General features: G+C 63.2%; 12 protein-coding genes across 12 annotated transcripts in view; 5 read left to right on the top strand and 7 right to left on the bottom strand.

Moving 5' to 3' along the window:
• The window catches only part of AMSG_08529 (uncharacterized protein), a 1,070-nt gene extending 530 nt beyond the window's left edge, over positions 1 to 540 (top strand). The window contains exon 2 of the mRNA XM_013899755.1: positions 32 to 540. Within this exon, the coding sequence (XP_013755209.1) occupies positions 32 to 338 (307 nt within the window). The 3' untranslated portion in view covers positions 339 to 540. The remainder of the gene's footprint in view (positions 1 to 31) is intronic.
• Positions 541 to 604: 64 nt separating this feature from the next.
• On the bottom strand, positions 605 to 3,168 carry AMSG_08528 (Vps52/Sac2 family protein). The gene is made up of 2 exons (XM_013899754.1): positions 2,875 to 3,168; positions 605 to 2,751 (listed from the first exon to the last, which is right to left on the bottom strand). Exons 1-2 carry the CDS (start codon positions 3,145 to 3,147, stop codon positions 631 to 633), a joined length of 2,394 nt encoding a protein of 797 aa, XP_013755208.1. The 5' UTR covers positions 3,148 to 3,168; the 3' UTR covers positions 605 to 630.
• A 926-nt stretch (positions 3,169 to 4,094) lies between these two features.
• On the top strand, positions 4,095 to 7,943 carry AMSG_12175 (uncharacterized protein; the record flags this gene model as incomplete). Its single annotated transcript, XM_013899797.1, has 2 exons — positions 4,095 to 4,451; positions 4,730 to 7,943. The coding sequence occupies exons 1-2, from the start codon at positions 4,171 to 4,173 to the stop codon at positions 7,941 to 7,943; spliced, it is 3,495 nt and encodes a 1,164-aa protein (XP_013755251.1). The 5' UTR covers positions 4,095 to 4,170.
• Positions 7,944 to 8,070: 127 nt separating this feature from the next.
• AMSG_08525 (fumarylacetoacetate hydrolase domain-containing protein 1) lies at positions 8,071 to 9,162 on the bottom strand (the record flags this gene model as incomplete). Its single annotated transcript, XM_013899753.1, has 2 exons — positions 8,071 to 8,778; positions 9,031 to 9,162. 2 exons carry the CDS (start codon positions 9,160 to 9,162, stop codon positions 8,071 to 8,073), a joined length of 840 nt encoding a protein of 279 aa, XP_013755207.1.
• A 248-nt stretch (positions 9,163 to 9,410) lies between these two features.
• AMSG_08524 (uncharacterized protein) lies at positions 9,411 to 10,850 on the top strand (the record flags this gene model as incomplete). Its single annotated transcript, XM_013899752.1, has 2 exons — positions 9,411 to 9,425; positions 9,471 to 10,850. 2 exons carry the CDS (start codon positions 9,411 to 9,413, stop codon positions 10,848 to 10,850), a joined length of 1,395 nt encoding a protein of 464 aa, XP_013755206.1.
• Positions 10,711 to 11,354, bottom strand: AMSG_08523 (uncharacterized protein; the record flags this gene model as incomplete). Its single annotated transcript, XM_013899751.1, has 2 exons — positions 10,711 to 10,915; positions 10,977 to 11,354. The coding sequence occupies 2 exons, from the start codon at positions 11,352 to 11,354 to the stop codon at positions 10,904 to 10,906; spliced, it is 390 nt and encodes a 129-aa protein (XP_013755205.1). The 3' UTR covers positions 10,711 to 10,903.
• A 725-nt stretch (positions 11,355 to 12,079) lies between these two features.
• Positions 12,080 to 15,003, top strand: AMSG_08522 (uncharacterized protein; the record flags this gene model as incomplete). Its single annotated transcript, XM_013899750.1, has 2 exons — positions 12,080 to 12,125; positions 12,335 to 15,003. The coding sequence occupies 2 exons, from the start codon at positions 12,080 to 12,082 to the stop codon at positions 15,001 to 15,003; spliced, it is 2,715 nt and encodes a 904-aa protein (XP_013755204.1).
• A 132-nt stretch (positions 15,004 to 15,135) lies between these two features.
• AMSG_08521 (uncharacterized protein) lies at positions 15,136 to 15,636 on the bottom strand (the record flags this gene model as incomplete). Its single annotated transcript, XM_013899749.1, has 3 exons — positions 15,136 to 15,168; positions 15,210 to 15,263; positions 15,310 to 15,636. 3 exons carry the CDS (start codon positions 15,634 to 15,636, stop codon positions 15,136 to 15,138), a joined length of 414 nt encoding a protein of 137 aa, XP_013755203.1.
• Positions 15,637 to 15,851: 215 nt separating this feature from the next.
• Positions 15,852 to 16,677, bottom strand: AMSG_08520 (uncharacterized protein; the record flags this gene model as incomplete). Its single annotated transcript, XM_013899748.1, has 3 exons — positions 15,852 to 16,192; positions 16,304 to 16,422; positions 16,535 to 16,677. The coding sequence occupies 3 exons, from the start codon at positions 16,675 to 16,677 to the stop codon at positions 15,948 to 15,950; spliced, it is 507 nt and encodes a 168-aa protein (XP_013755202.1). The 3' UTR covers positions 15,852 to 15,947.
• A 234-nt stretch (positions 16,678 to 16,911) lies between these two features.
• On the top strand, positions 16,912 to 18,705 carry AMSG_08519 (uncharacterized protein; the record flags this gene model as incomplete). The annotated part of the gene is made up of 2 exons (XM_013899747.1): positions 16,912 to 16,934; positions 16,984 to 18,705. 2 exons carry the CDS (start codon positions 16,912 to 16,914, stop codon positions 18,374 to 18,376), a joined length of 1,416 nt encoding a protein of 471 aa, XP_013755201.1. The 3' UTR covers positions 18,377 to 18,705.
• On the bottom strand, positions 18,384 to 19,382 carry AMSG_08518 (LAG1 longevity assurance; the record flags this gene model as incomplete). Its single annotated transcript, XM_013899746.1, has 2 exons — positions 18,384 to 19,160; positions 19,248 to 19,382. The coding sequence occupies 2 exons, from the start codon at positions 19,380 to 19,382 to the stop codon at positions 18,384 to 18,386; spliced, it is 912 nt and encodes a 303-aa protein (XP_013755200.1).
• A 409-nt stretch (positions 19,383 to 19,791) lies between these two features.
• On the bottom strand, positions 19,792 to 21,285 carry AMSG_08517 (RabGAP/TBC protein). Its single transcript, XM_013899745.1, has one exon. The coding sequence runs from the start codon at positions 21,055 to 21,057 to the stop codon at positions 19,924 to 19,926; it is 1,134 nt and encodes a 377-aa protein (XP_013755199.1). The 5' UTR covers positions 21,058 to 21,285; the 3' UTR covers positions 19,792 to 19,923.
• Between the last annotated feature and the right edge of the window lie 350 nt (positions 21,286 to 21,635).

The raw sequence follows: 21,635 nt of genomic DNA, 5'->3' as shown, positions 1-21,635 counted from the left end.
CTCACCCCCCTTCACTTCGCGTCATACACAGTGGTGACCATGCTGGTGCTCTCGCTGCGGCTATGGACCAGCCGCCCACAGACACCACCGATGCTGACGTCCGCCAGCGGTTTGGCCTCCTGGTGGCCTCGATCCTGGGTGGCGTTCGCGACTCGGAGATCGAGACGGCCGTCAACTCGTTCAGCCCGGATGAGCAGGACTTGCTGATGAAGTTTGTCTACCGTGGCATGGCTGTCGGTACCGAGTCTGGCAAGCTCCTCAAGTGGCATGCCGCTCTGTTCAAGGCCTGCGGTCACGGCGCCATCGTCCGCGCCCTCTCGGACCGCGCCTCCGTCTAAGTCGAATGGCATGATGTGCCTGGCTTGGCTGCCTGCTGGCTTGCCGCAGCTCGCCCTCTCTCTCTCTCCACTGCTCTCCTCATGCGGGATGGCCGCGCGTTCGTCTGGGCCTGCGCCCGGCGCCGCGCTTCTCCCTCTCCTCGCCCCCCCCCTCCCCTGTTCCCTCTCGGCCCGGCGACTCTGCCGCTGCCGATACTGCGCCCTGCGCGTGCTGTCCTCATCAAAGCAATACACACTCTGCATGCAGAGGTAGAGTAAGTGGGTGCCAGGAGCAAAAGACGAGTTCATTGGTTCAGCTCCGGGCGGCAAAGTCAGTCTTGGAGGCGACAAAGTCCTTGCAAAAGTGGCGCATCTTGTGCAGATCGACGAGCGACTTTGGCCTGCGGGTCTTGGACGCGTCGATGATGCCGACAAACTTGGAGTAGTAGGTGAGGAGTTGGCCGACGGTGTACTTGATGACCTCTGCTGAGTTGAGCAGGTTGTCAAAGGTGGTGAGGATGTGGTCGGTTGTGGCGGCGAGGGCGTCCTTCCAGGAGGCGGCAAAGGTGTCTGCGACGGCGGCGACGTCGTGGGCCCGGACCATGTTGGCGAGGGCGGTGCGGAGCTCGGCGACCGAGGCGCGCGGGCCATTGTCGGAGCTCGTGCCGCTGGCCTCGGCTTCAGCGACGTCCTGCAGCTCTGCGAGGATGGGGAAGCCATCGTGGACAAAATCGAGGAGCGGAGCAAAGGCGGAGCGGAGCCGGTCCTCGGCGTAGACCTCGATGTGCTGCTGGATGAGCTCGCGCCACGAGCGGGCGTACGGCGCGTTGGGCAAGCGCTCGTCGAGGATGGTGAGGATGAGATCGTAGTTGTTGATGAGGAAGACGACGGCGAGCGACGGGTCCGGCAGGGCCTGCGAGGCGCGGAGGAGGAAGCCCTCCATGCTGCGGGTCATCCGCTGCAGTTGGAGCGAGAGGTCCTTGTACCCGTGGTTGACCTCGATGATGGCGGCGACAAACTCGGCAAAGCGGCGGGTGATGTACAGGGCGTGCTCGTCGAGGGCGGCCAGCGTCCGCGGGTCCAGCTCGGCCAGCGACTCGAGGTGCTTGTTGAGGACCATGGCGAAGCGCGGCCAGAGCATAAGGCGGACGCAGTTGAGAAAGTTCTCCAGGGCCGGGACCGAGCGGCGGGCCATGATCTCCTGCTGCATGTGCGAGATGCGGGCGCAGAGTAGGATGCCGATGCAGTCCCACGACGACGAGAGGTAGTCGCCGAGCATCGAGACAATGACCTCGGTGGCCTTGGTGAACACATTGTGGAAGACCTCCTCCTTGCCGAAAAAGGCAATGTCGAAGAGGTACTCGGTGGTGGCGGTGTCGGCCACCAGGGCCGAGATCGACCGAAATAAGACCTCGAACGGGTACTTGGCCTTTCCGGCCGAGAGCTCATTCGGCATGGCCGCCGGCTGGTTGATGTCATCGAGGACGGTGCCACGGTTGCCGAGCGAGAAGACGAGCTTGCGCGACTTTGCTGCCTTGCTAAAGAACGAGCGCTTCGACGACTCCTTGACGCCAAGCAAGTCTGTCTTGTGGGCGATCGGAGTCTGCAGCTTGAGCATGGCGCCGACGTACCACTTAAAGTAGGTGTAGTAGATCTTGCCGATGGTCGCCTCGTAGGCGCGGCGGACCTCGTCGGCTACGTCGCGGCCGTTCTCGACCACAAAAGCGTACAGCTCCTTGTACTTGAGCAGCTTGCCGGTCTGCACAATCTGCACGTTGGTCTTTGGTCGCCGGAACGAGTACACGACGCCAAGAAGAAACTCACGGACCTTGGCAATCGCCATCAGCCGCAGCTCGTTGAGAGCAGGGACAAGCTCCTGCATGGCCTTGGTGTTCGACGCCATGTCCGACTGGGTAAACGCAATCTTACCGTTGAGCTCGCGCAGCAGCTCCATGTACTGCTCATCGACCGGGTCGTCGCGGATGCCGTGGACAAACCGTGACGAGACAACCATGTCGTCGACCGCTCGCTGCAGCTGGGCAGAGAGCTCCTTGCGGTTTGTGAGCTTGATGTTGAGCGCCACAGACCGCGCCTGCAGGTTGCGGATCTCGGCGGAAATGCCGCCCAGCCCGGCCTGGAAGCCCGAGAGGAGACCCTCCATGGACGCCAGAATGGCGTCTGCAGACTCGATCTCGTTGTGCAACTGCGCAAACGACTCGGCTTGCTGCACGTAGTCTTCCACACTTGCGCCTTCCACCTCACGAAGCTTGGCCTCGAGCTCTGAAGCAAACGCGTCCAAATCCGCCTCCTCGTCCTCCAGCACCTTTGCCAGCAGCGGATGCTGGGCAAACTGGGCCAGCTCGTTCTCACCAAACTCGATCTCATGCCGAGTGATGTCCAGCGAGCCTATGTCCAACGAATCGATGTCCACAAACTGTCAACCACCATGATCCTTGCTCTCTGTAAGTGGTTGGTCGGCTGCTGCTCCCCCCTCCCCCCCCCCCCCCCCCCCCTCCCCCTTTCCGCTGCGGTGCCTGCCTGCATCACCATGACCTACCTGTGTCTCCTCTGCACCAGCCTTCTCCCCAGCATCCATCAAGTCCTTCCGCAGTCTCTCCTCATCGGTTCCTCTTCCTTCCTCCCTCCTCTTCTTCTTCTTCTGCTGGCGCTCTTCCCTGTCGTCTCCGGAAGGCACAGCAGCAGCAGCTCCACCTGGTGCCCCTTCCTGCCCTCTCTGTCCTTGCCCTCCTCCGCCACCGCTGCCACCACCAAACAGGGCAGACCGCAGGCCGTCGACATTGTCTACCTGAATGTCGAGCTCGTCGTCCATCTCTTCCCCGTGAAGAGACGCCTGTGACTCGGTGTGTCTGTGGGGGGGGGGCAGGAGTGACGACGGGTCGCGGGCGTGACCTGGCCGGGTGGCTGGACGCAGCGATCAAGGCCTTTGGGCTGGGGCGGCAGATGACTGCTGTGGGCACACTTGCTTTGGGCTGAGGGACAGAGATCAGAGAGGGCGTTTGGGATGGGCTGAGGGACAGAGATCAGAGAGGGCGTCTGGGATGGGCTGAGGGACAGAGATCAGAGAGGGCGTCTGGGATGGGCTGAGGGACAGAGATCAGAGAGGGCGTTTGGGATGGGCCGAGGGACAGAGATCAGAGAGGGCGTTTGGGATGGGCTGAGGGACAGAGATCAGAGAGGGCGTTTGGGATGGGCTGAGGGACAGAGATCAGAGAGGGCGTTTGGGATGGGCTGAGGGACAGAGATCAGAGAGGGCGTCTGGGATGGGCTGAGGGACAGAGATCAGAGAGGGCGTCTGGGATGGGCTGAGGGACAGAGATCAGAGAGGGCGTTTGGGATGGGCTGAGGGACAGAGATCAGAGAGGGCGTTTGGGATGGGCTGAGGGACAGAGATCAGAGAGGGCGTTTGGGATGGGCTGAGGGACAGAGATCAGAGAGGGCGTTTGGGATGGGCTGAGGGACAGAGATCAGAGAGGGCGTTTGGGATGGGCTGAGGGACAGAGATCAGAGAGGGCGTTTGGGATGGGCTGAGGGACAGAGATCAGAGAGGGCGTCTGGGATGGGCTGAGGGACAGAGATCAGAGAGGGCGTCTGGGATGGGCTGAGGGACAGAGATCAGAGAGGGCGTTTGGGATGGGCTGAGGGACATCAGATCACGAAAACACACGCCTGTTTCGGTCGGTCGTTGATCAGCAGTCGGTGGTCGGCCGGCGGTCGTTGGTTGGGCGGCGGTCGTTGGTCGGGGCGGCGGGCGGCGGTCGGGCGGCGGTCGGCGGGCGGCGGTTGGCGGTCGGTCTGAGGGCAGCCGCCGGCACTCGTCTCGCCGAACCGCAACATGTTCTCGTTCGGCAACACGGGCGACGACGCCATGTTTGAGCGCGACGTTGGCGGAGGATCTCACCTTGGGCAGGTGTTCAACGGTAGCAATGGAGGCGGTGGGGAGAACGGTAACTTTCAGTACCAGCCCGAGCACCAGCCCAGTCGTGCTACTGGTGGCTCTCGCTCTGGTGGCGTCATGGCTGCTGAGGAGGCGTCCCAGTCGGCGGCGGGTGGTGCCAGCTCGGGAGGCGATCCCAACGCTGTCCTCCACCACAACTCGGTGCACCTGCAGAAGTAGTACGTGCTCTGCCAGCAGCATGCCATCCTCCCACATACACTCTACCCCCTTCCTTGCGGTCCCCTGCACCGCTCTGCATGCTTTCTGTGTCTTGCTTCGACTTGCTCCGTCCCCCCCACCGCCAGGTGGCCCATGCCCCCCCACCTCGCCCCGCCGCGTGACTTCGGCCAAAAAAATCGAAGACGACGGTGGCGGGCAGCGGTAGCCATGGCTGCGGCGAGGATGGTGGCCCCGAGACGGTGGAAGGGTGACTCACGTGGGATGTGCGGTGGGATAGCGACTCGGTGAACCGGCGGTATGAGGACGTGGGCACCGTGGGCGCCGCGATTCTGGGCTCGCAGGCTGCAGAGCAGTTCCGGATTGTGCTGTACCTGCCGTCGCAGCAGCGGGTGTGCGAGACGCCCGTGGTGCCAGGCACGTCGTGCGTGACGCAGGCCTCGCTCTACCTCTCGCTACTTGACGGCAACAAGCAGTCGTGGTCGCTCAAGTTCGGCTCGACCGCCGATCGTGACAATTGGGTGCGGTACCTTGCGATTGCCAAGGCGCTGCTCCGGCCGCGCGAGGTGGTGACGCACACGCTTGCGGCCGGGAAGAAGGACTCTGCGCCGGCTGCGCAGGGCGACATTGCGACGTGCTCGTTCACCGGGTACGTGATCTCGGGCTCGGGCCAGCTCGGCAACGTGTTTGTCTCCAAGGGCCTCGACACCAAGCACAAGATGCAGCTTGGCGCGCCGGGAGCGCCGCCGGGTCTCTCCGAGGGCATGGTCGGCATGCACAAGGGCGCGCGGCGGATCATCATTGTGCCTGCGGCGCTGGCGTACGGGACGCAGGGCTCGGCCAATGTCCCGCCCAACTCGGCGCTGTGCTACGAGGTGGCGCTGGTCAAGTCGAAGAAGGCGCCGGCCAGCGGCGCAAGCGGGCAGCAGGCCGGCGGCGCGGGAGTGATGGAGCGGATGCGAGCGATGGCGGTGCCGATGCAGACGCAAGCCGGGTACGGGCCTGCCGCGATGGTGCCGATGCAGGGCCAGGGTGGAGGTATGGCGCAGGGCCAGGGCCAGGGCGGGAGCATGGCACAGGGCCAGGGCGGGAGCATGGCGCAGGGCCAGAGCGGGTACGCCGCGGGTGGAGGCGGGCCGGCGATGGGCCTCGGCTCGGCGCTCGGCGCGGACCCGTCGGTGGTTCAGCTCCTCCTTGACAACCAGAAGAACCAGAACGAGCTCCGTGTTCAGCTCGGGACCATGTCGGGCAAGCTCGACGAGGTGTCGATGAAGATTGACCACGTCGACCCGTTCCGCGGGCTTGGCTCGGAGGAGAACCGCATGTCGGGCCTCATTCTTCTGCAGAACCTGCAACGGATCATCATGGAGAACGACATTCTCAAGCGCGAGAACTTTGACAAGACGCACCGGATCGACATTCTCACAGACAAGGTCTCGAAGCTCCTCGCCAAGAACGAGCAGTACATCGACGACTCGTCGCGGATCATCGAGCAGCGCAACGACACGTTGAAGCACTCGGCGGCCGAGGCGCGGCGACAGCTGCAGGACTTGCACATGGAGAAGGCCAAGGCCGACAACGCGCTTGCCGAGGCGCAGGCCGAGCTCTCAGAGGCGACGCGGCAAATGGCCAAGCTCAAGCTGGAGCGCAACCAGCTGCGGGCGGAGCTCGAGGCGACGACGTCGGAGCTGGCCAAGGTCAAGGAGGCGTGCCAGAAGATGCGGATTCAGCAGAAGGACGATGAGACGCAGGTCGAGCTGCTGACCAAGACGTACAAGGACGAGAAGGCTGCGCGCAAGGTTGCGCTCCGCAAGGTCGAGACGCTGCAGGAGGAGCTTCTGGAGGAGAAGCAGTTCCGCCAGTCGGCCGAGGAGGAGCTCGCGGCCCGCAAGAAGAAGTACGCCGCCGATCTGCGGCGCATCGAGTCGCTCTTCAATGAGGAGAAGAAGCGGCTGGAGACGGAGATCGACAGCATGCGCGAGTCACTCCGGCAGGAGCGGCTGGCGTCGGGCGTCATCTCGCAGGAGACCATTGCCCGCATCGAGAAGGAGCAGGAGGACAAGTGGCAGGCGCTCATGCGCCAGCAGGAGGTCACCATCACCAACTCGGCCATGCACAAGGCACAGCGCGACAAGCAGGAGGCCGAGCTTGCGGCCTACGAGCGCGGCCGCCAGGACGTTATGTCCGAGAAGAACAAGGCTGTGGAGCAGGCGTACTCCAAGGGCATGCAGGACGGTGTCGAGAAGGGCACCGCCGAGGCGCTGGCCCTCACCGGCGGCGCTGGCGGCGCTCCGGCCTCGGGTGAGGTCCGCCGCCTCCGCGCCGCGCTCGCTCAGGCCGAAGACGACAAGAACGAGTCTGTCAAGGCCATCATGTCGCAGGTCTACTTCAACATTGCAGACGAGTTTGACGAGGACTCGATGTACGAGACGCCGGCTATTCTTGAGTCGGTCATCACCGTCATCAAGAAGACCACGCTCGAGCTGCTCGAGGCTGGCAGCGGCGCCGGTGGCGCATCTGCTGCCGAGAACGAGGCCGAGGACGAGGGTGAGGACGAGGCCGAGGCCGAGGCTGAGACTGAGGCTGAGGACGAGATTGTGGACCCGCTCGGCGCTGCAGCTGCCGAGGTCGAGGTGGAGGCTGCGGTCGAGGCCGAGAGCGAGGCCAAGGCCGACGGCGAAGACGAGGGCAAGATCGAGGTGGAGGCTGAGACCGAGGCCGCTGCGCCCGCTCGCGCGTACTCGGACGATGAGCTGGCCGAGCTGATGGAGGATGATGATGTGGTGTATGGCGGCGCCAAGGCCGAGGCTGCTGCGCGCAAGGCCGACAGCGATGCCGACGCCGACGAGGACGAGGACGAGGATGTCGTGGACGACCCGCTCGCACCTGCGGCCGACGCCGACGAGGCCGAGTCGGGCGACGCGTTTGACGCGGGCGACGCGTTTGACGCGGGCGACGCGTTTGACGCGGGCGACGAGGCTGACGACGACGCGTTTGACCATCCGCCACCGCCTGCCGACGACGACGACGACGACGACGGCGAGGACGAGGCTGAGGACGATGCGCCCAAGGCGGCGTCCAAGGCTGCCGACCTGTTTGGCGACATGTCAGACGACGACGACGGGTTTGCGTCGCCGGCGCCGGCGGCCAAGCGCGAGCGGATCGTGTTCTCGGACGAGGAGGATGATGCCGACGCCGACGCGGCCGCAGAGGCGGACGCGGATGCGGCCGATGAGCCCGCGGACAAGCCCGCACCAGCTAAGAGCAAGGCGGCTGACCTCTTTGGCAGCGACTCGGACTCGGACGACTTCCTCGGCGACTTCAAGCCCAAGTCGACGCCCAAGGCTGACTCGACCAAGAAGCCACAGATCGCTGCATGGCTCGCCAACGAGGCCACCCCGGCCGAGAAGGCCGAGTTCCAGGAGGTTCTCACAGAGCTCAACCGCCAAGAAGCCGGCGGCGGCGTCGTCCGGCCTCGACGACCCGGATCTTGACTGGCTCAACTGAGCTCGGCGTGAGCCTCCCCCCCCCCCTCCCCATCAAACAATCCTACCTGCATATCTATCTGTCTATTGTTGCCGTTCGTTTCTGTGCATTGGAGGCTGATTGGGTGCAGCCCGGCTACCACATGCCCTGCTCGACGGCGAATGTGAGGTCGGCGACCGGATCGGCGTGCGCGACGTTGTCGGCGCCGCGGGCGAGGCCGACGCGGATCGAGTCACCGGGCACCACAGGGCCCACCCCCGACGGAGTGCCGGTCATGATCACGTCGCCAGGAGCGAGCGACATCAGCCGCGAGACGTACGCAACCAGGTACGGGACCGAAAACAGCATGTCAGTGGCACCGCCGTCCTGCCGCAGCTCGCCGTTGACTTCTGCCCACAGCCGGACGTCGTGGACGTCATCGCCGAGCGCGTCCTTGGCGATGAGGTCCGAGATCGGGGCGTAGGTGTCGCGGCCCTTTGCCTCGGTCCACGGCAGGCCCTTCCCCTTGGCCACGCTCTGCACCTCGCGAGCGGTCATGTCCAGACCGAGCGCGTAGCCTCCGACGACCGCCATGGCGGCATCCACGGCAGCATCAACCCCGGCGCCCGCCTTGGCCGCAGCCGGTGACGGATCGGCCGGAAGATCCAGACCCTTTGCCGACTCGCCGATGACCACACACAGCTCGACCTCATGATGCAGCTCCGGCACGCCCATCGGGACGCGGATGGCCTCCCCAGGCCCGATGTACGCCGAGGTCGGCTTGAGAAAGACGACCGGAGCAGCTGGGACAGGGTTGGCCAACTCGGCGGCGTGGGCCGCGTAGTTGCGCCCGATAGCCACAATCTTGGTTCCCAGCGTACGGAAGGCGGTCAGTGGAGGACTTGCCATGTCTGTGATGTGTGTGTGTGTGTGTATGTGTGTGTGAGGAGAAGTGTGCCGTGGCTGTGGTCCTCTGGCTCCAGCTGTCGTGCCACTGACTCAACGGTCGGTTTGGCGTCACGGCGGACGGCGCCACGGTTGCCGTGGTCCATGGGGATGGCATCAGTATGGGGATGGTTGACTATGGTGTGAGTCGCCATCGTCTTGGGTGGCGACGGCGATACCGACGGCAATGCCGATGACAACGATGCTGATGATGACCATGATGATGACCATGATGGTGACGATGACCACGATGATGACGATGACGATGACGATGACGATGACGATGACGATGACGATGACCATGATGGTAACGATGCAAACTGATCCAGGTGCACCACAAGAATGCGCGACTGATATCCGATGCGCTGGCGTGCTCCACCGTCCCACCAACCGCTCTCCTCACCATGTTCCCCGCGTTCCCCTCTACTGCCTGGCACCAGGTCCTGCCAACGGTCGCCGACAGCGACGGCAGCGACGACAGCGACGACAGCGACGACAGCGACGAGGACGAGGACGAGACCACTCGTCGCCACACACAGTCCCACGCCACCATGCAGCACACCCAGGTAGCACCCTCTGCATGTGCCCTTCTTGATGGTGCGGTGGCAGAGGCCACAGCTACTCTGGCTGCCGCCCCGTCTCCGGCATCGGCGCCTTTGGCTCAGGGCGGTCTCATGCAGGCCATCCGCTTCTCGGCATCGGCCAAGGCTGCTCTGGCTGCTGATGGTCTGCTTCATTCGCAAGGTCAATTCGATCTCATCTTGCCTGCGTTGGATCGTCTTGCTCTCCTCGCAGAGGATGCTGTTCACCTCTGTCTCGCTGCTGTTCATGCTGCTTCCGCTGATGAGTCGGCTCAGGGCGCGCTCCTCTTTGCCCTTCACATCGCCGATGAGGTCAAGGCCGCCAGGGCTGCCGCAGGAGGTAGTGCCGGACAAGACTTGGGATCGGGAATGGGCAGACATGCTGCACAAGCCGCTTACCTCGGTGCTATGGCCCCGCAGATCAGCCCGATCACCTCCAAATGGGCTCCGCAGCGCGAGGTCTACGCCCCTCCGCACGCGCCGCATGCCGCAAAACCGCCGCGCGGTCGCACAGAGTCGGACGTCATGATTGACAAGCTTGCTGCTGCTCTACTGCGTTCTGCCGCAGAGGAGAAGGAGAAGGGCGCAGACGTGTCGGCTGACATGTGGGACGCGCTCAAGGCCGCGTCGGAGCTCTCGTCCGTGCGGGCGGGTAAGATCAGCCTTCCGCTCATCGACTCTAGCTCGGACTCTTGCTCAGGCTCGGGCTCAGTTCCGGACTCACCGCACCGCCGTACTCGCAAGCGCGGTTCCCGTCGCAAGCATCGGCGGAGAAAGCATCGGAGCTCCCGGCGGCGCAAGGCCAAGCGCAAGAGCCGGTGCAGCCAGGGATCGGACGACTACTCGTCGTCCGAGTCGTCGCCGCGGCGCGCACACACGGGACTGACCCGCGTGCGCGTCATTGTCGGCGATCGCACGTTCCTCATCGCCGCACCAGAGCTCCCATCCTGGTCTGTTCGCGACCTCTGCGATGCCGCGACGCTCCGCGCTAACCGCAACGCAGCCCACGCCCCGGTTGTAGTTCGCGAGCTTGTCTTTCGCGGCGCGATCTGTGGCGAGGACGACTGGCTTGCCGATCTGGTAGGCGTCGACCTTGGCGCAGCAGGCACACCCACCTTTACCATGTACGATCCGGCCGATGGCCGTTCACCACCGCCGCACGCATACTCCCACCCGGCTATTGCGCCGCGCTCGCCTTACGCCTCCTCGCCACCCATCTCACCGGTAAGGCAGCCGCCGCCGCCGCGCCGGATGGAGCATGCCACGCCGCCGCCGACCCCGATGATTCCGGGCGTCAACCTCGACGAGCTCCAAGGTCTCGACGAGGCCACCATCAAGGAGCGGCTCGCTGCCGCGCTCTCTGGCGTTCCGACCGACACCCTTGTCAATCTCGCAGCTTCACTTCAGTAAAGTGTGCGCTCAGCGCCAGCTCTGTGACAGCGCACGCCGGCGCACAACCAGCGTCAAGCCCGTCGCTACCAGCAGCAACCCAGCGTATGCCAGCATCGACACTGTCACGATAGACGCGCCGATCACGGCTGACTCGGTCGGCATAGTGACGGCACTATCAGGGCTTGTAGTGGCGATGGTGATCGCCACCTGCACCGTGTTGTTCACAGGCGTCATGTCCGTGCCGTACTCGGGCGCTGCCAGCGCTGTAAACGACACGATCTGCTGGTTCTCGCTCGCTCCGAGCCGGAACACAAACGTCGCTGTGTGCGACGCTTGCGGCTGCAGCGCCGGAAGAGCGCCGTCAGGCCGGGACACCAGCGTCAGCGCGCTGGGTTCGGTGTGGGCGAGGCTCCACCGGGGGACAGCGCCGATGCCGCGGTTTGTGGCCGTGAGCGTGATCGCTACACTCGAGCCTGGTGCTGACAACGTCGTGTTGGCAACAGCTGACCGAGAGCGAGACATCGGTGGCAGATGAAGATGGCACCACGCACAAGACGAAGATCAGAGCAGCAGCGTGAAGGAACTCATGGCGCACGTACATGGTACCGCACGCTAGAGGGGTGCTTGCAAACGGGCGTGAGATCGTGCGCGCGAAGCGTTGGCAGCATCTCCCGGGAACACTTCAAATTGGCTAGTGCACCTCCCACCCAAGTTCCCGGGAGATTCACCAGCCGTGGAAGGCGCGCGCATTGGCGCGCGCATCCAACGGCCTCTAGCCACCTCCAACTGTACCACCTGCAGGTATCCGGTACCTTGATCACACGTCTCTCCTCACTAGCTTGCGGACGCAGCTGTTGAGCTCTACGCACCCGTGCTCCACGTGCCAGTAGCGCGCATGACACCTCCGCACGTGTGCCTCCTTGTGGCGGCCTTGATCTTTCATTTTGCAACTGGCTCCTCCCTCCTTCCAGAGGTCACGGTCCAGGGGGACATCGTGCGCCAGATGTTGGGCTTCTCATCGGCCTGCTGCGACCTTGACGGCGATGGTCTCGTGGACTGCGCTTTTGGGGGTCCCCAGCTCTTTTCACAGGCTCCGGGCATCGTGTACATCTTCCTTGGTTCAAGTGGCCATGACTATGAAAGCGATCTATCTGCAGCTTCAGCTGATGTCCGGATTGAGGGTGAGCACAAGAACCATGGTTTTGGCCGAGCCCTTGTATGCTCAGACATTGACGGTGATGGACAGGATGACGTTCTGGTCGGAGCAAGCAGCTTCGAGAACACTGGAAGAGTGTATGTATTCTTCGACGTTTTCAACCTGGCTGCAAACGCAACTATCACTGGTGTATCTGGTGGTGGTTTGTTTGGAGATGCAATTGCTGCTACCAGCACCGTGGCTGTTGTGGGCGAGAAGCAAAGCGCCCCAAGTGGAAGATTATTCATCTTCTCGACGGCGACGTTGCTTGCTGATGGACCTCCTCTGCCATCAACAGCTGCAACAGTGGTAATCGAGGCCGTTGCAGAAACCGGCTCGCTGTTTGGAGGCTCACTCTCCATTGCCCAGTCTACATCCGGATCCGACTTTCTCGTAGTCGGAGCACGTGAGTCATACCTTAGTTGCGAGCGCTGCGGTCAGGTTTATGTTTTTGATCTCGACGCGCTAGTTGCTCTCGGCGGCACACATGATACATCGCAAGCTATCGCTACCTTTGTCCCAGAGACCACCAACGTTATCAATCAGAATCTTGGCACCTACGTGGCGATGTATGATGTCAACGGCGACGGCGAGCCGGACTTTATTCTCTCTGCCCCTGGCGAGCCAGCAACAGCACCATCCTTTCGCGGCAGTGTGTACATCCACTTTGGAACCGCCTCGCCCCCGTCCGGAGTCACTAACGTCTCGACGGCCGACATCATTCTCCGCGGAGCCCCAGGCTCGCTGTTTGGCACGACGTTCACGGCCGGCGACATCGACCGGGACAACAAGACCGACGTTCTTGTGGTCGATCCCTGCGACGGGGCGTACCTATTCCTCGGCGCCAACCTTCATCCAGGCGACAACGCCGCCGTTGGTGCCGCGAACTACTTCACCGAGGCCGGGCCTGCTGGCGCGTGCAAGTACGGCGACTCGCTGGTGATGGCCAACGTGAACAACGACGTCTGGGGCGATGATGTACTGATCGGGAACCACCGCCACACCAACGGGGCCTTAACGTTCTCGGGCGGCGTAGCCATCCACCTCTCGTCACCATGCCTCGCCTGGGAGGCCTTCTCCTGCCTCACCGGCTGCGATGCTGGCGTCAACTCGACTGCCGCTCTCGACGCTTGCGGCGTATGCGGCGGCGACAACTCGACGTGCTGGGCGACACCGCCATCCAACGTGAGTCTCATCGCCTCGGTCATTCTGCGCAAGAGCTTTACGATCAACGAACTTGTGGCCCGGGTGTCTGCCACCGATCCAGATGCCAACGACGTGGTGAGCATTGTCCTTGACGCTACCAAAACCACCTGCCCGGTTGTGCTCGTCAACGGCGACGAGTTGCGGCTGGCGCACCCCGTCGATCCAGCCGCGCTCGGTGCTAGCTGTACGGTGGCGGTTGTCGCCAGTGATCGGCACACACCTTTGCCCAACACAATCACCGCATACGTCGTTATGGCCGTTTACCAGGCGCCGCCGTTCGACATCGACTTCCGGCTGCCGTTTCCTCTGGCAGAGGGAGGATACCCTGAGCATGCAGAGGTCGGCGAAGTTGCTGCGATGCTCGAGCTCAGCGCCGGGTCGACTGCGCCAGGGCTTGCACTGGTGGCCGGCAACTGCTCGGGTATTGTGCTGGATGGGATGAACGTCACGGTGTCTGTCCCGTTCGACTTCGAGAGCCTCGGCGCGAGCTGGTGCGAGCTGATCCTCGCCAACGGCAAGGACATCGACGATGCTCGCAACGCCAGCCTGGTGCTCCCGCTCATTGATATCAACGAGCCGCCGACGGCGGTGCTGGCCAATGGCACTGCACCGAGCGTGCCGTTTGGCCGGTACATGATGAACGTGGCGCCGGGAACGGTCATCGCGGTGCTGAGCGTAGTCGGCGATCCCGACACCGGCGAGAGTGCGAGCTTTGCCATCACCAGCACCTCGCCGCCTGGTGCAGCCGTGACCATCGTCGAAGGTGCAACGCTTGTCACCACAGGCATCCTCTTCGGTCCGACAACCAACGTGACAGTGCGCGCAAGCGACAGTGGGACGCCGACAAACATGCTCTTGCTCGAGCTCGTTCTCGGAGTGACGGTGACAAACCGGCCGCCGACCGCCATCCTGCTCGACGGCGCGGCGTCATCGGTCCTGGTTGGACCGGTGAGCGAGTTGGCGGCGGTAGGGACGGTAATCGGAAGCCTGGTGGCGGTGGGTGATCCGGACGTCGGCGCGGCGGCGACGTTTGCGGTGACGGCGGTTGCGCCGATGGGAGCCGGGATTGGACTTGACGCCGCAACTGGAACGCAGCTTGTGGTGATGGCGGCACTGGACTTTGAGAGTCAGCCGCTGGTGGCGGTGACTGTCGCGGCGCGTGACAACGGCGTGCCTGCGCTCACCATCGAGGCGACTTTCTCCATCCAGATCAGCAACGCCAATGAGGCTGGGAGCGCCATCGTTGTTGCCGGCAGCAGCGACGGAAGCGCGCGCACGACAGCGAGCGCGACCGTCGGTGACGTGGTGGCCGTCCTCGCTGTAGTGGGCGATCCCGACCCCCCGCCCGGTGGCTACCTCTTCAGCGAGCCGCTTCCTGGGACAAACGGATGTCCCAGCGGGAGCAACGGGACCGCCGGCGCGGATCCTGTGTTTGCGGTCGAGATGGGTCCATCTGGCGGGCAGATTGTAGTGGCACGGGAACTTCCTACGGCCGGCGCGGTCTTTGTAGTGGCAGTCCTGGCGGAAGAGGCTGACGACGCGGCGGTGGCCGTCTGTGGCGAGGTGATGGTGGCAGTGGCGGCCGGGGCCGGAGCCGACGAGGCGGCACCCGCGACGCAGATCGAGCGGACCCGTAAGGTTTTCCTTGGGGACTATGTGGCGGTGAGCATGGTGGTGTACGCTGGCGTGCTTGTGGTCCTCACCACCGTGGTGGCGGTGGCGAGAAAGATGACTCTGAGCCGCACGCAATGGACGCGTTGGGGCGGATGAACGCGCCGCGGAAGCAACAGGTCCGGCGGTGGCAGGTACATACTTACTTTGACCCTTAACGGTACGGTCTTTCGGACGCGTTGTTGCGCCTCTCAAAGTGAACAACTCGATGATGCTTGACTTCCAGGCAGTTCACCGGCCGACGCTGCGCGACGCCTGCTTGGCCTGCCGACGACCGGGAAGGAGAGCATCACAGAGTTAAACACAGCGGCCGGACAGGGGAGCGCGAGGACGTTGTGGATCTTCTTGTGACGGACGAGCTTGCCGGTCGGCGTGGCCGATGCCGGTGGGGCGGAGGCGCATGACGATCGTCGGGTGCTCGACGTCCTCGCCAAGGCAGGCGACCGCCTTGCTCAAACCCCACTCGGGGAGCTTGGTCGAGAGCTTGGGGTCGCCCTTGGCGATGAACGAGGCGACGATGTCGGCAATCGATACCCTCCTCTGGCCCTTGATGCGGTCGCTGGGCTTGGGCTTGTAATCGCCGGCGACGACAACCAGGCAGTTGGACAGCGAGACGCGTTCGAGCTCGCGGTGGAGCTTCTTCTCGGCAAACTCGGGCGCCGTCGAGCCCTTCTGCTGCTCGTACTTTGATTGGAAAACGTGTTGCACCCTGTTGTTCTCCCACTTTGACATGTGCTTGCACTTGCGCCTTCGACTCGATCTGCGCCAGCGCAAACTGAGCCGCCGCACTACAGCATGGTTGGCAAATGTGGGGCACGTGCTCGTTTGTTTCGTTTGCGCAGACGCAGACGGCACCAACTGGTCACGCGTCGATTGGCACACGTGGATCGAGTCAAGCTGCTCAACGTGCCACACTTTCCCACTTCCGCCACACCATGCACGCAGACTCCCATCACAACATACGTTCACTCTTTCCGCCGCAGCCGCCCGGGCCAGGCCAGCCACTAGCACGACAATACGACCTGGCTGAGCCGACCATCGACTCACGACTCTTGCGGCACAGCCTCCGATGTCTCCATGGCCACCGGTGCGGCGTCATCGTCATCGTCACCGTCTCCGTTCGCCCCAGCCTGGGCCGCTGCCGGCGATGAAACACCCGAGTTGACCTCCGAGTTGGCCGTCGAGGTAGCCGTCGAGTTGACTGCCGAGCTCTCCATATCGGCCACGATCTGTGCGGCCCGATTGGCGTTCCGCGCCGCCAGCTTGCGCTCACGTAGTTTGTTGTACACTATCAACATCCCCGCACCCCCGCACCGCCTTCACCACCATCGTGAGTCCCCCTCGTGTCATCTCCTCTCACCCCCCCTCACCATGCCCCCCCTCCCCCCTACCCACGTACGCGCGAGGTCCACCGTCAGCGGCTCGACAAACTGCTCAAACTCGCACTCCTCCAGAGCACGAAGCACGTCTGTGTCGGTGATAGAAGTGCGACCTGAGGTAGCCGCCAAATGCTGGGCACTATATTCGCATGTGTGTGTCTGCTGTGAGTTGCTTGTACGTGGTGAGGGGGTCAGGCAGAGGGGGGGGAGGGGCGGAAGGGCGAATGAGGTAGAATCGAGTGATGGCGTACGCCTCTGTAATGAAGAGAATGAAAACAGCCGAGGACTTCTGGAAGGCGAGCTTGACGTCGTTAGTCAGCAACGTTCCGTTGGGCACAAACTGGCGCACATGACGGTAGACCTGTGACCGAGGCAGCTCGAGCAAGTCCGACATTACGCACTCCCTGCGGCAGGCGACGAGTGGTTGGCCACCCTATGGTCGTCCTCGTCCTGCCTCTGGCAGCCGTGATCGCGATCACGATCACGATCACTGTCACTTTGGCTCGTTTTGGCTCATTTTGCTCGTTCCACAAACTGCGACCTTTTTCGGCCGCTGACCAGCCACCACCGGTCACTCCACACCAAGCAGCCCCCCCCCCCCCCCCGCCTCCATGTCTTTGACCTCGGCATGTACGCTGTTCTCGTCCGAGGGTGGCGGTGGTGGAGAAAGAGGTGCTTCTCCAACGCACCCGGGGCCTAGTCCACCGTACACGGGCGAGGATGCGCTAGAGGCGCTTGCCGACCTCCCGCTTTCTGCGGTGGACCAGCTCGAAGCAAGCCACCCTGCTGTCCAGGTCGCTCTCCGCATTCGGTGCGGTGCTCGGAGAGTGTTCCTTCTTCGGCCAGCGGTGGTTAGGGCGACACAGCGGAAAGCTGCTGTTGCTGCTGCTGCAGCTGCGCTGGCTGCTCTCCCGCAAGCTGCGCCTGCCGCAAAGTACCTCCTCGCGAGCCTCCCTGCTCTTGCTGCCGCCGCTGCTGCTGCTGATGCCGCGCTCCTCCGCCTGCATGCTCTCCTTCACGCCACCTTTGCTTCGCTTCGTGCGGCTCTCGCGGCCTCTGCTCTTCTCGTCGACGCTGCTCGCCAGGTCCAGGCGGTTGTGCTGTCCAGCCGGGGCGACGGCCTCGGGCGCCGCGCGGTGGACGATGACGAGGGTGGTGTGGTTGGCGACGCGCTCAGCCGCCGTGAGCTTTCGCTGCTTCGATCGGCGCAGATAGTCATCTGCCTGGGGGTGTATGTGGCTGAGCGCGGCGAGCTGGTTATGGCTGGCACATCAGCCGAGCCGTGGCCGACGGGATCAGGGTCGGGCGGGATTGAGACGCCGCGGGCGTCGACGTCAGCGTCGGGCATGCTATCCGGCCGGCCGGCGCGCGGCGTCGGCGCGCTGCAAGCACAGCAGCTTGTTTACAGCTCGCAGGAGGCGCTGCTAGACGCGTTGGAACTTGTCGCTGACGACAGGCCGGCGTCGTCTGGCGATGCCGAGCTGGCTCAGGACGCGGTGCGGAAGCGGCGGCCGTCAGCCGAGTCGGGCAGCGGGGGTGGCGGCGTTTGCGGCGGCGAGGTCAAGCGGCGGCGGCTGCTGGTGTCTGCGGGGCGATCGCTGCTGGATTCGTCACCGCAGTCGCCGGGCCTGGGCTCTGCCGGGTCGCCGTCGGCGCGCGGGGTTGTGTTTCTTGGCCTCTCGCCTGCGGGCGACGACGACGATGACGATGGTGAAGACGGTGGTGGCGGCAGGGTGGGCGATGAGCCTGAGTTTCGGCCTTCGCACTTGTCACTTGCGCTTGGCGCGACGCAGACACCGACGGTGAGCCTTGCGCAGCAGCTGGCCGAGGCACCGCCGACGTCTGTGCTGTTTGAGGGGCGGCATCGCCCGCTGGCGGCGCGGGCTGAGATGGATTCTGCGCCGTCGTCGGCAGCGCGGGCAGCCGGGGATAACGCGGGCGTGCTTGATGGCGTTGCGGTGCCTGAAACGAGTTCGGGCTCACCCGACGTGCCACGTGTCTTGTTTCTCGCGTCTGACGATGACGACGACGACGGCGGCGGCGGCATCGGGGCAGAAGGCGGCGGCGGCGGGGGGAGGAGCGGGACGCAGTAGCGCAGATTTACTCGGCCTTGGCCTTGCTGGCGTCGTTGTCGTCATCGGCCTCGAGCGACTGCTTGTCGACGGTCTCACCAGTGGAGAGGAAGTGGTAACCCATTTCGAGGAAGAGGGCGTACCAGTAGACGTGCAGGATCTGCAGGAACATGAGGAGGCCGTTGAGGACGACGCGCTCGACGGTGGAGACGTCGACAGACTCTGTGACAGAAGAGACGATGACGACAAACGGGTAGACGTAGAGCCGCATGTAGCCCCAGGAGGCGAGCATGGCGACGTAGGCAGAGAGGGTGAAGGTGGTGCTGGGGGTGTTGGCACCGAGCTTAGCGGCAAAGACAAAGATGTCGGGAAAGTCGTGGACGAGGATGACGAGGAGACCGATGCGAGTGAGGTTGCCGACAAAGGAGCCAGCAATAAGGAAGATGGTGACCAGATGATGGGCGAGCATCTCAACAAAGTCTGAGCGAGAGTCCTGGAAGAGGACATGATAGACGATGGACTGGATGTGGAAGCCGAGCGAGACGAGGTAGAAGGTCTTGAAAGCCGGCGAGATGGCATAGTGGAGAGGGAGATGAGTCCAAGCATTAGCCGTCACACCCGATCCGCCCAGAGCAGGAGGGAGATAGTTGTCACTCTCCGGCATGTTGATGAGCATGTTCCACAGCAGAGGCGCCGTAATGGCAAAGTAGACGAGCTGAAAGGCCGAGTCGCAGAACTTTGAGATGTGCTTGGCCTCCTGCTTGTGGGCCGAGAGGAAGCGAGTGGAGAGCGGAGCGAGGAGGTACTTTGAGGCACACCAACGAGCAGCTGTGAGTAGAGCAGCATATCCCAGAGAGGGGAGAAGGTGGACAAAGGTAGGGTAGCTGGCCACCTGGGAGGCACGGCGAGCCACTTCTTCCGACACCACGTAGGTGTAGTACACGCCCACGCCAACAGAGGCAAAGCACATGACAAGGAAAAAGCCCTGCATGAGCTTGCCCACAACGCCAAGGACTTCGCCGGCCATAGTGAGAGGAGGAGGGTGGGCGGGGGGTGTGGGGGTGTGGGGGTGTGGGGTGGGGTTGAGTCTGGTGTGTGGTGTGTGGGCAATGTGGGTGGGGTACAGGGGGCATCGGTAGTGGTTGATGTGGGCAATGTGGGTGGGGTACGGGGGCATCGGTAGTGGTTGATGTGGGCAATGTGGGTGGGGTACGGGGGCATCGGTAGTGGTTGATGTGGGCAATGTGGGTGGGGTACGGGGGCATCGGTAGTGGTTGATGTGGGCAATGTGGGTGGGGTACGGGGGGCATTGGTAGTGGTTGATGTGGGCAATGTGGGTGGGGTACGGGGGCATCGGTAGTGGTTGATGTGGGCAATGTGGGTGGGGTACGGGGGGCATCGGTAGTGGTTGATGTGGGCAATGTGGGTGGGGTACGGGGGGCATTGGTAGTGGTTGATGTGGGCAATGTGGGTGGGGTACGGGGGGCATCGGTAGTGATGTGGGGCGGGGTATGGCCACTGCTTGACAGCATGCACCTAGGAGGTAACTGAGGAGCGGCGCGATGGTGCTATTGGTCACGTTCGGGTATGGCCGAGGCTACGGCGGACGAGATGCGATCGCGGGCCCGGGTGAAGAAGGCGGCGAGGGCCGGCGAGGCCGAGGCGGCGGCATCGGCGGCTGCGGCCAAAAGCGAGGTGTTGCCGCGGGGCGAGGAGGGGGCCGGTGGCTCGTACATGCCGTCGCGGAGCTGAACAGCGAGGGCAAAGACGTGTGCAAACGGGACGTCGCGTGGGTAGTTTTGCAGCATCTGAAGCGCAAAGGCAAAGTCGGTGGCTGGCTCGAGCAGGATCGGGCGGAGCGCAAGGACCATGGCCGAAGCAAAGTGCTCCATAAACTCGAAGCGTAGCGGGTCGGCAAAGAGCGAGTCCCATAGCCGGAGGACGTCCGGAAAGTCAAACTCTTGTGAGAGGAGGAGCGTGAGCCAGCGAAAGGCGTAAAACTGCGGGTTGAGGCCCATGTCGTCGAGATGCTGCGAGAGAATCGGATCGGCTGCGGCGAGCGCGGCGTGCAGCGCGTGGCAGTGCGAGACGACACCCGAGTCGGTCGAGTCGAGCGACTGGCAAAAGTTGTCGCGGATCTCGCCCATCAGCGCCATAAAGCAGAAGAACGTGTCCGACTCGACCAGCCGCGGCTGGTTCGGCTGCTCGTGGAAGCAGACGTAGTACAGAAGCGCCACAAGCTCGTTCATACCCTGCACATACCCGATCCCGGGATTGAGCCGCGCATACACAAGCAGGATGGCGTGGAGCGCTGCGTAGTGGTTGACCGGCTCGTGGGCCTGGAAGAAGGCCAGTTCCGGACACGTCCGTGCAATGTCCTTGAGAATCTCTGTTGACATGGCCGAGTTCTCGTGGGCAGCCTTGAACTTGGATCCGGCCGCTAGCGAGAGCGGATGGTCATCGACAGCCTCAGCGGCGTCGAGCAGACTCACCGGCTCAGCCACCAGCCCGGAACTCCCTCCCGGGCACGGCGGCAGCTTGCGCTTACCCTTCCTTCCCTTCTTGCGCCTCTTCTTGGTCTCTCCTGCTCCATCCGCCGCAGCCCCGGCGTCCAATCCAAACGCCTCAACTTTGACGCCAGTGCTCGATCCGACGGCCTTTGCGCCCGCCTTTGCGTCTGCCTTTGTGCCCGTCGAGTACATGGCGTCGAGGGCGGCGGCGGTGGCCAAGCCGGTCTCCCCCGAATGGCTTCTGGTGAGAGATGGGTGATGTTGAACTCATCCAGGAACGCATCGTACGTCTCCCTCCGCCCGGCCGCTGCAGCAGACCAAGCCTCGGCGCCCTGGCTTGGCTCAGAGACCCCGAGGAGGACCTTCCACACAGTGGCCCGGAGGCCAGGCGCCTCGTCCGGCACCCCGTGGAAGGCCAGCGACCGCAGCCGCTCCACAGACACAGGCACTTCGGCAAGAATGGTCTCGAAGCCTGCCACCCGTCCGTCGCCCATCCTGTCTTGTCCCTCTCCCCTGCGTACGGAGAGGTGTGTCCCTCCCCCCCCCCTCCCCCCCCCCCCCCCTCCCCGACTCCAGCGATATATATATATATATATATATATATATATATATATATGTATATATATATATATATATCTATATATATATATATATATATATATATATATATATATATATATATATATATATATATATATCTATATATATATATATATATATATATATCTATATATATATATATATATATATATATATATATATATATATAT

Source organism: Thecamonas trahens (genome assembly GCF_000142905.1).
Source record: "Thecamonas trahens ATCC 50062 unplaced genomic scaffold supercont1.42, whole genome shotgun sequence".
NCBI classification, from domain to species: domain Eukaryota; order Apusomonadida; family Apusomonadidae; genus Thecamonas; species Thecamonas trahens.
Note: the sequence above shows the minus strand (reverse complement) of the source record. Positions and strands in the feature narration are given on the sequence as shown.

Coding starts and splice junctions, on each gene's coding strand:
- AMSG_08528 (XM_013899754.1), bottom strand. CDS start 3,147: ATGGACGACGAGCTCGACATTCAGGTAGACAATGTCGACGGCCTGCGG. Junction 2,752..2,874: donor CTGGTGCAGAGGAGACACAG/GTAGGTCATGGT, acceptor GGTGGTTGACAG/TTTGTGGACATCGATTCGTT.
- AMSG_08517 (XM_013899745.1), bottom strand. CDS start 21,057: ATGTACTCGACGGGCACAAAGGCAGACGCAAAGGCGGGCGCAAAGGCC.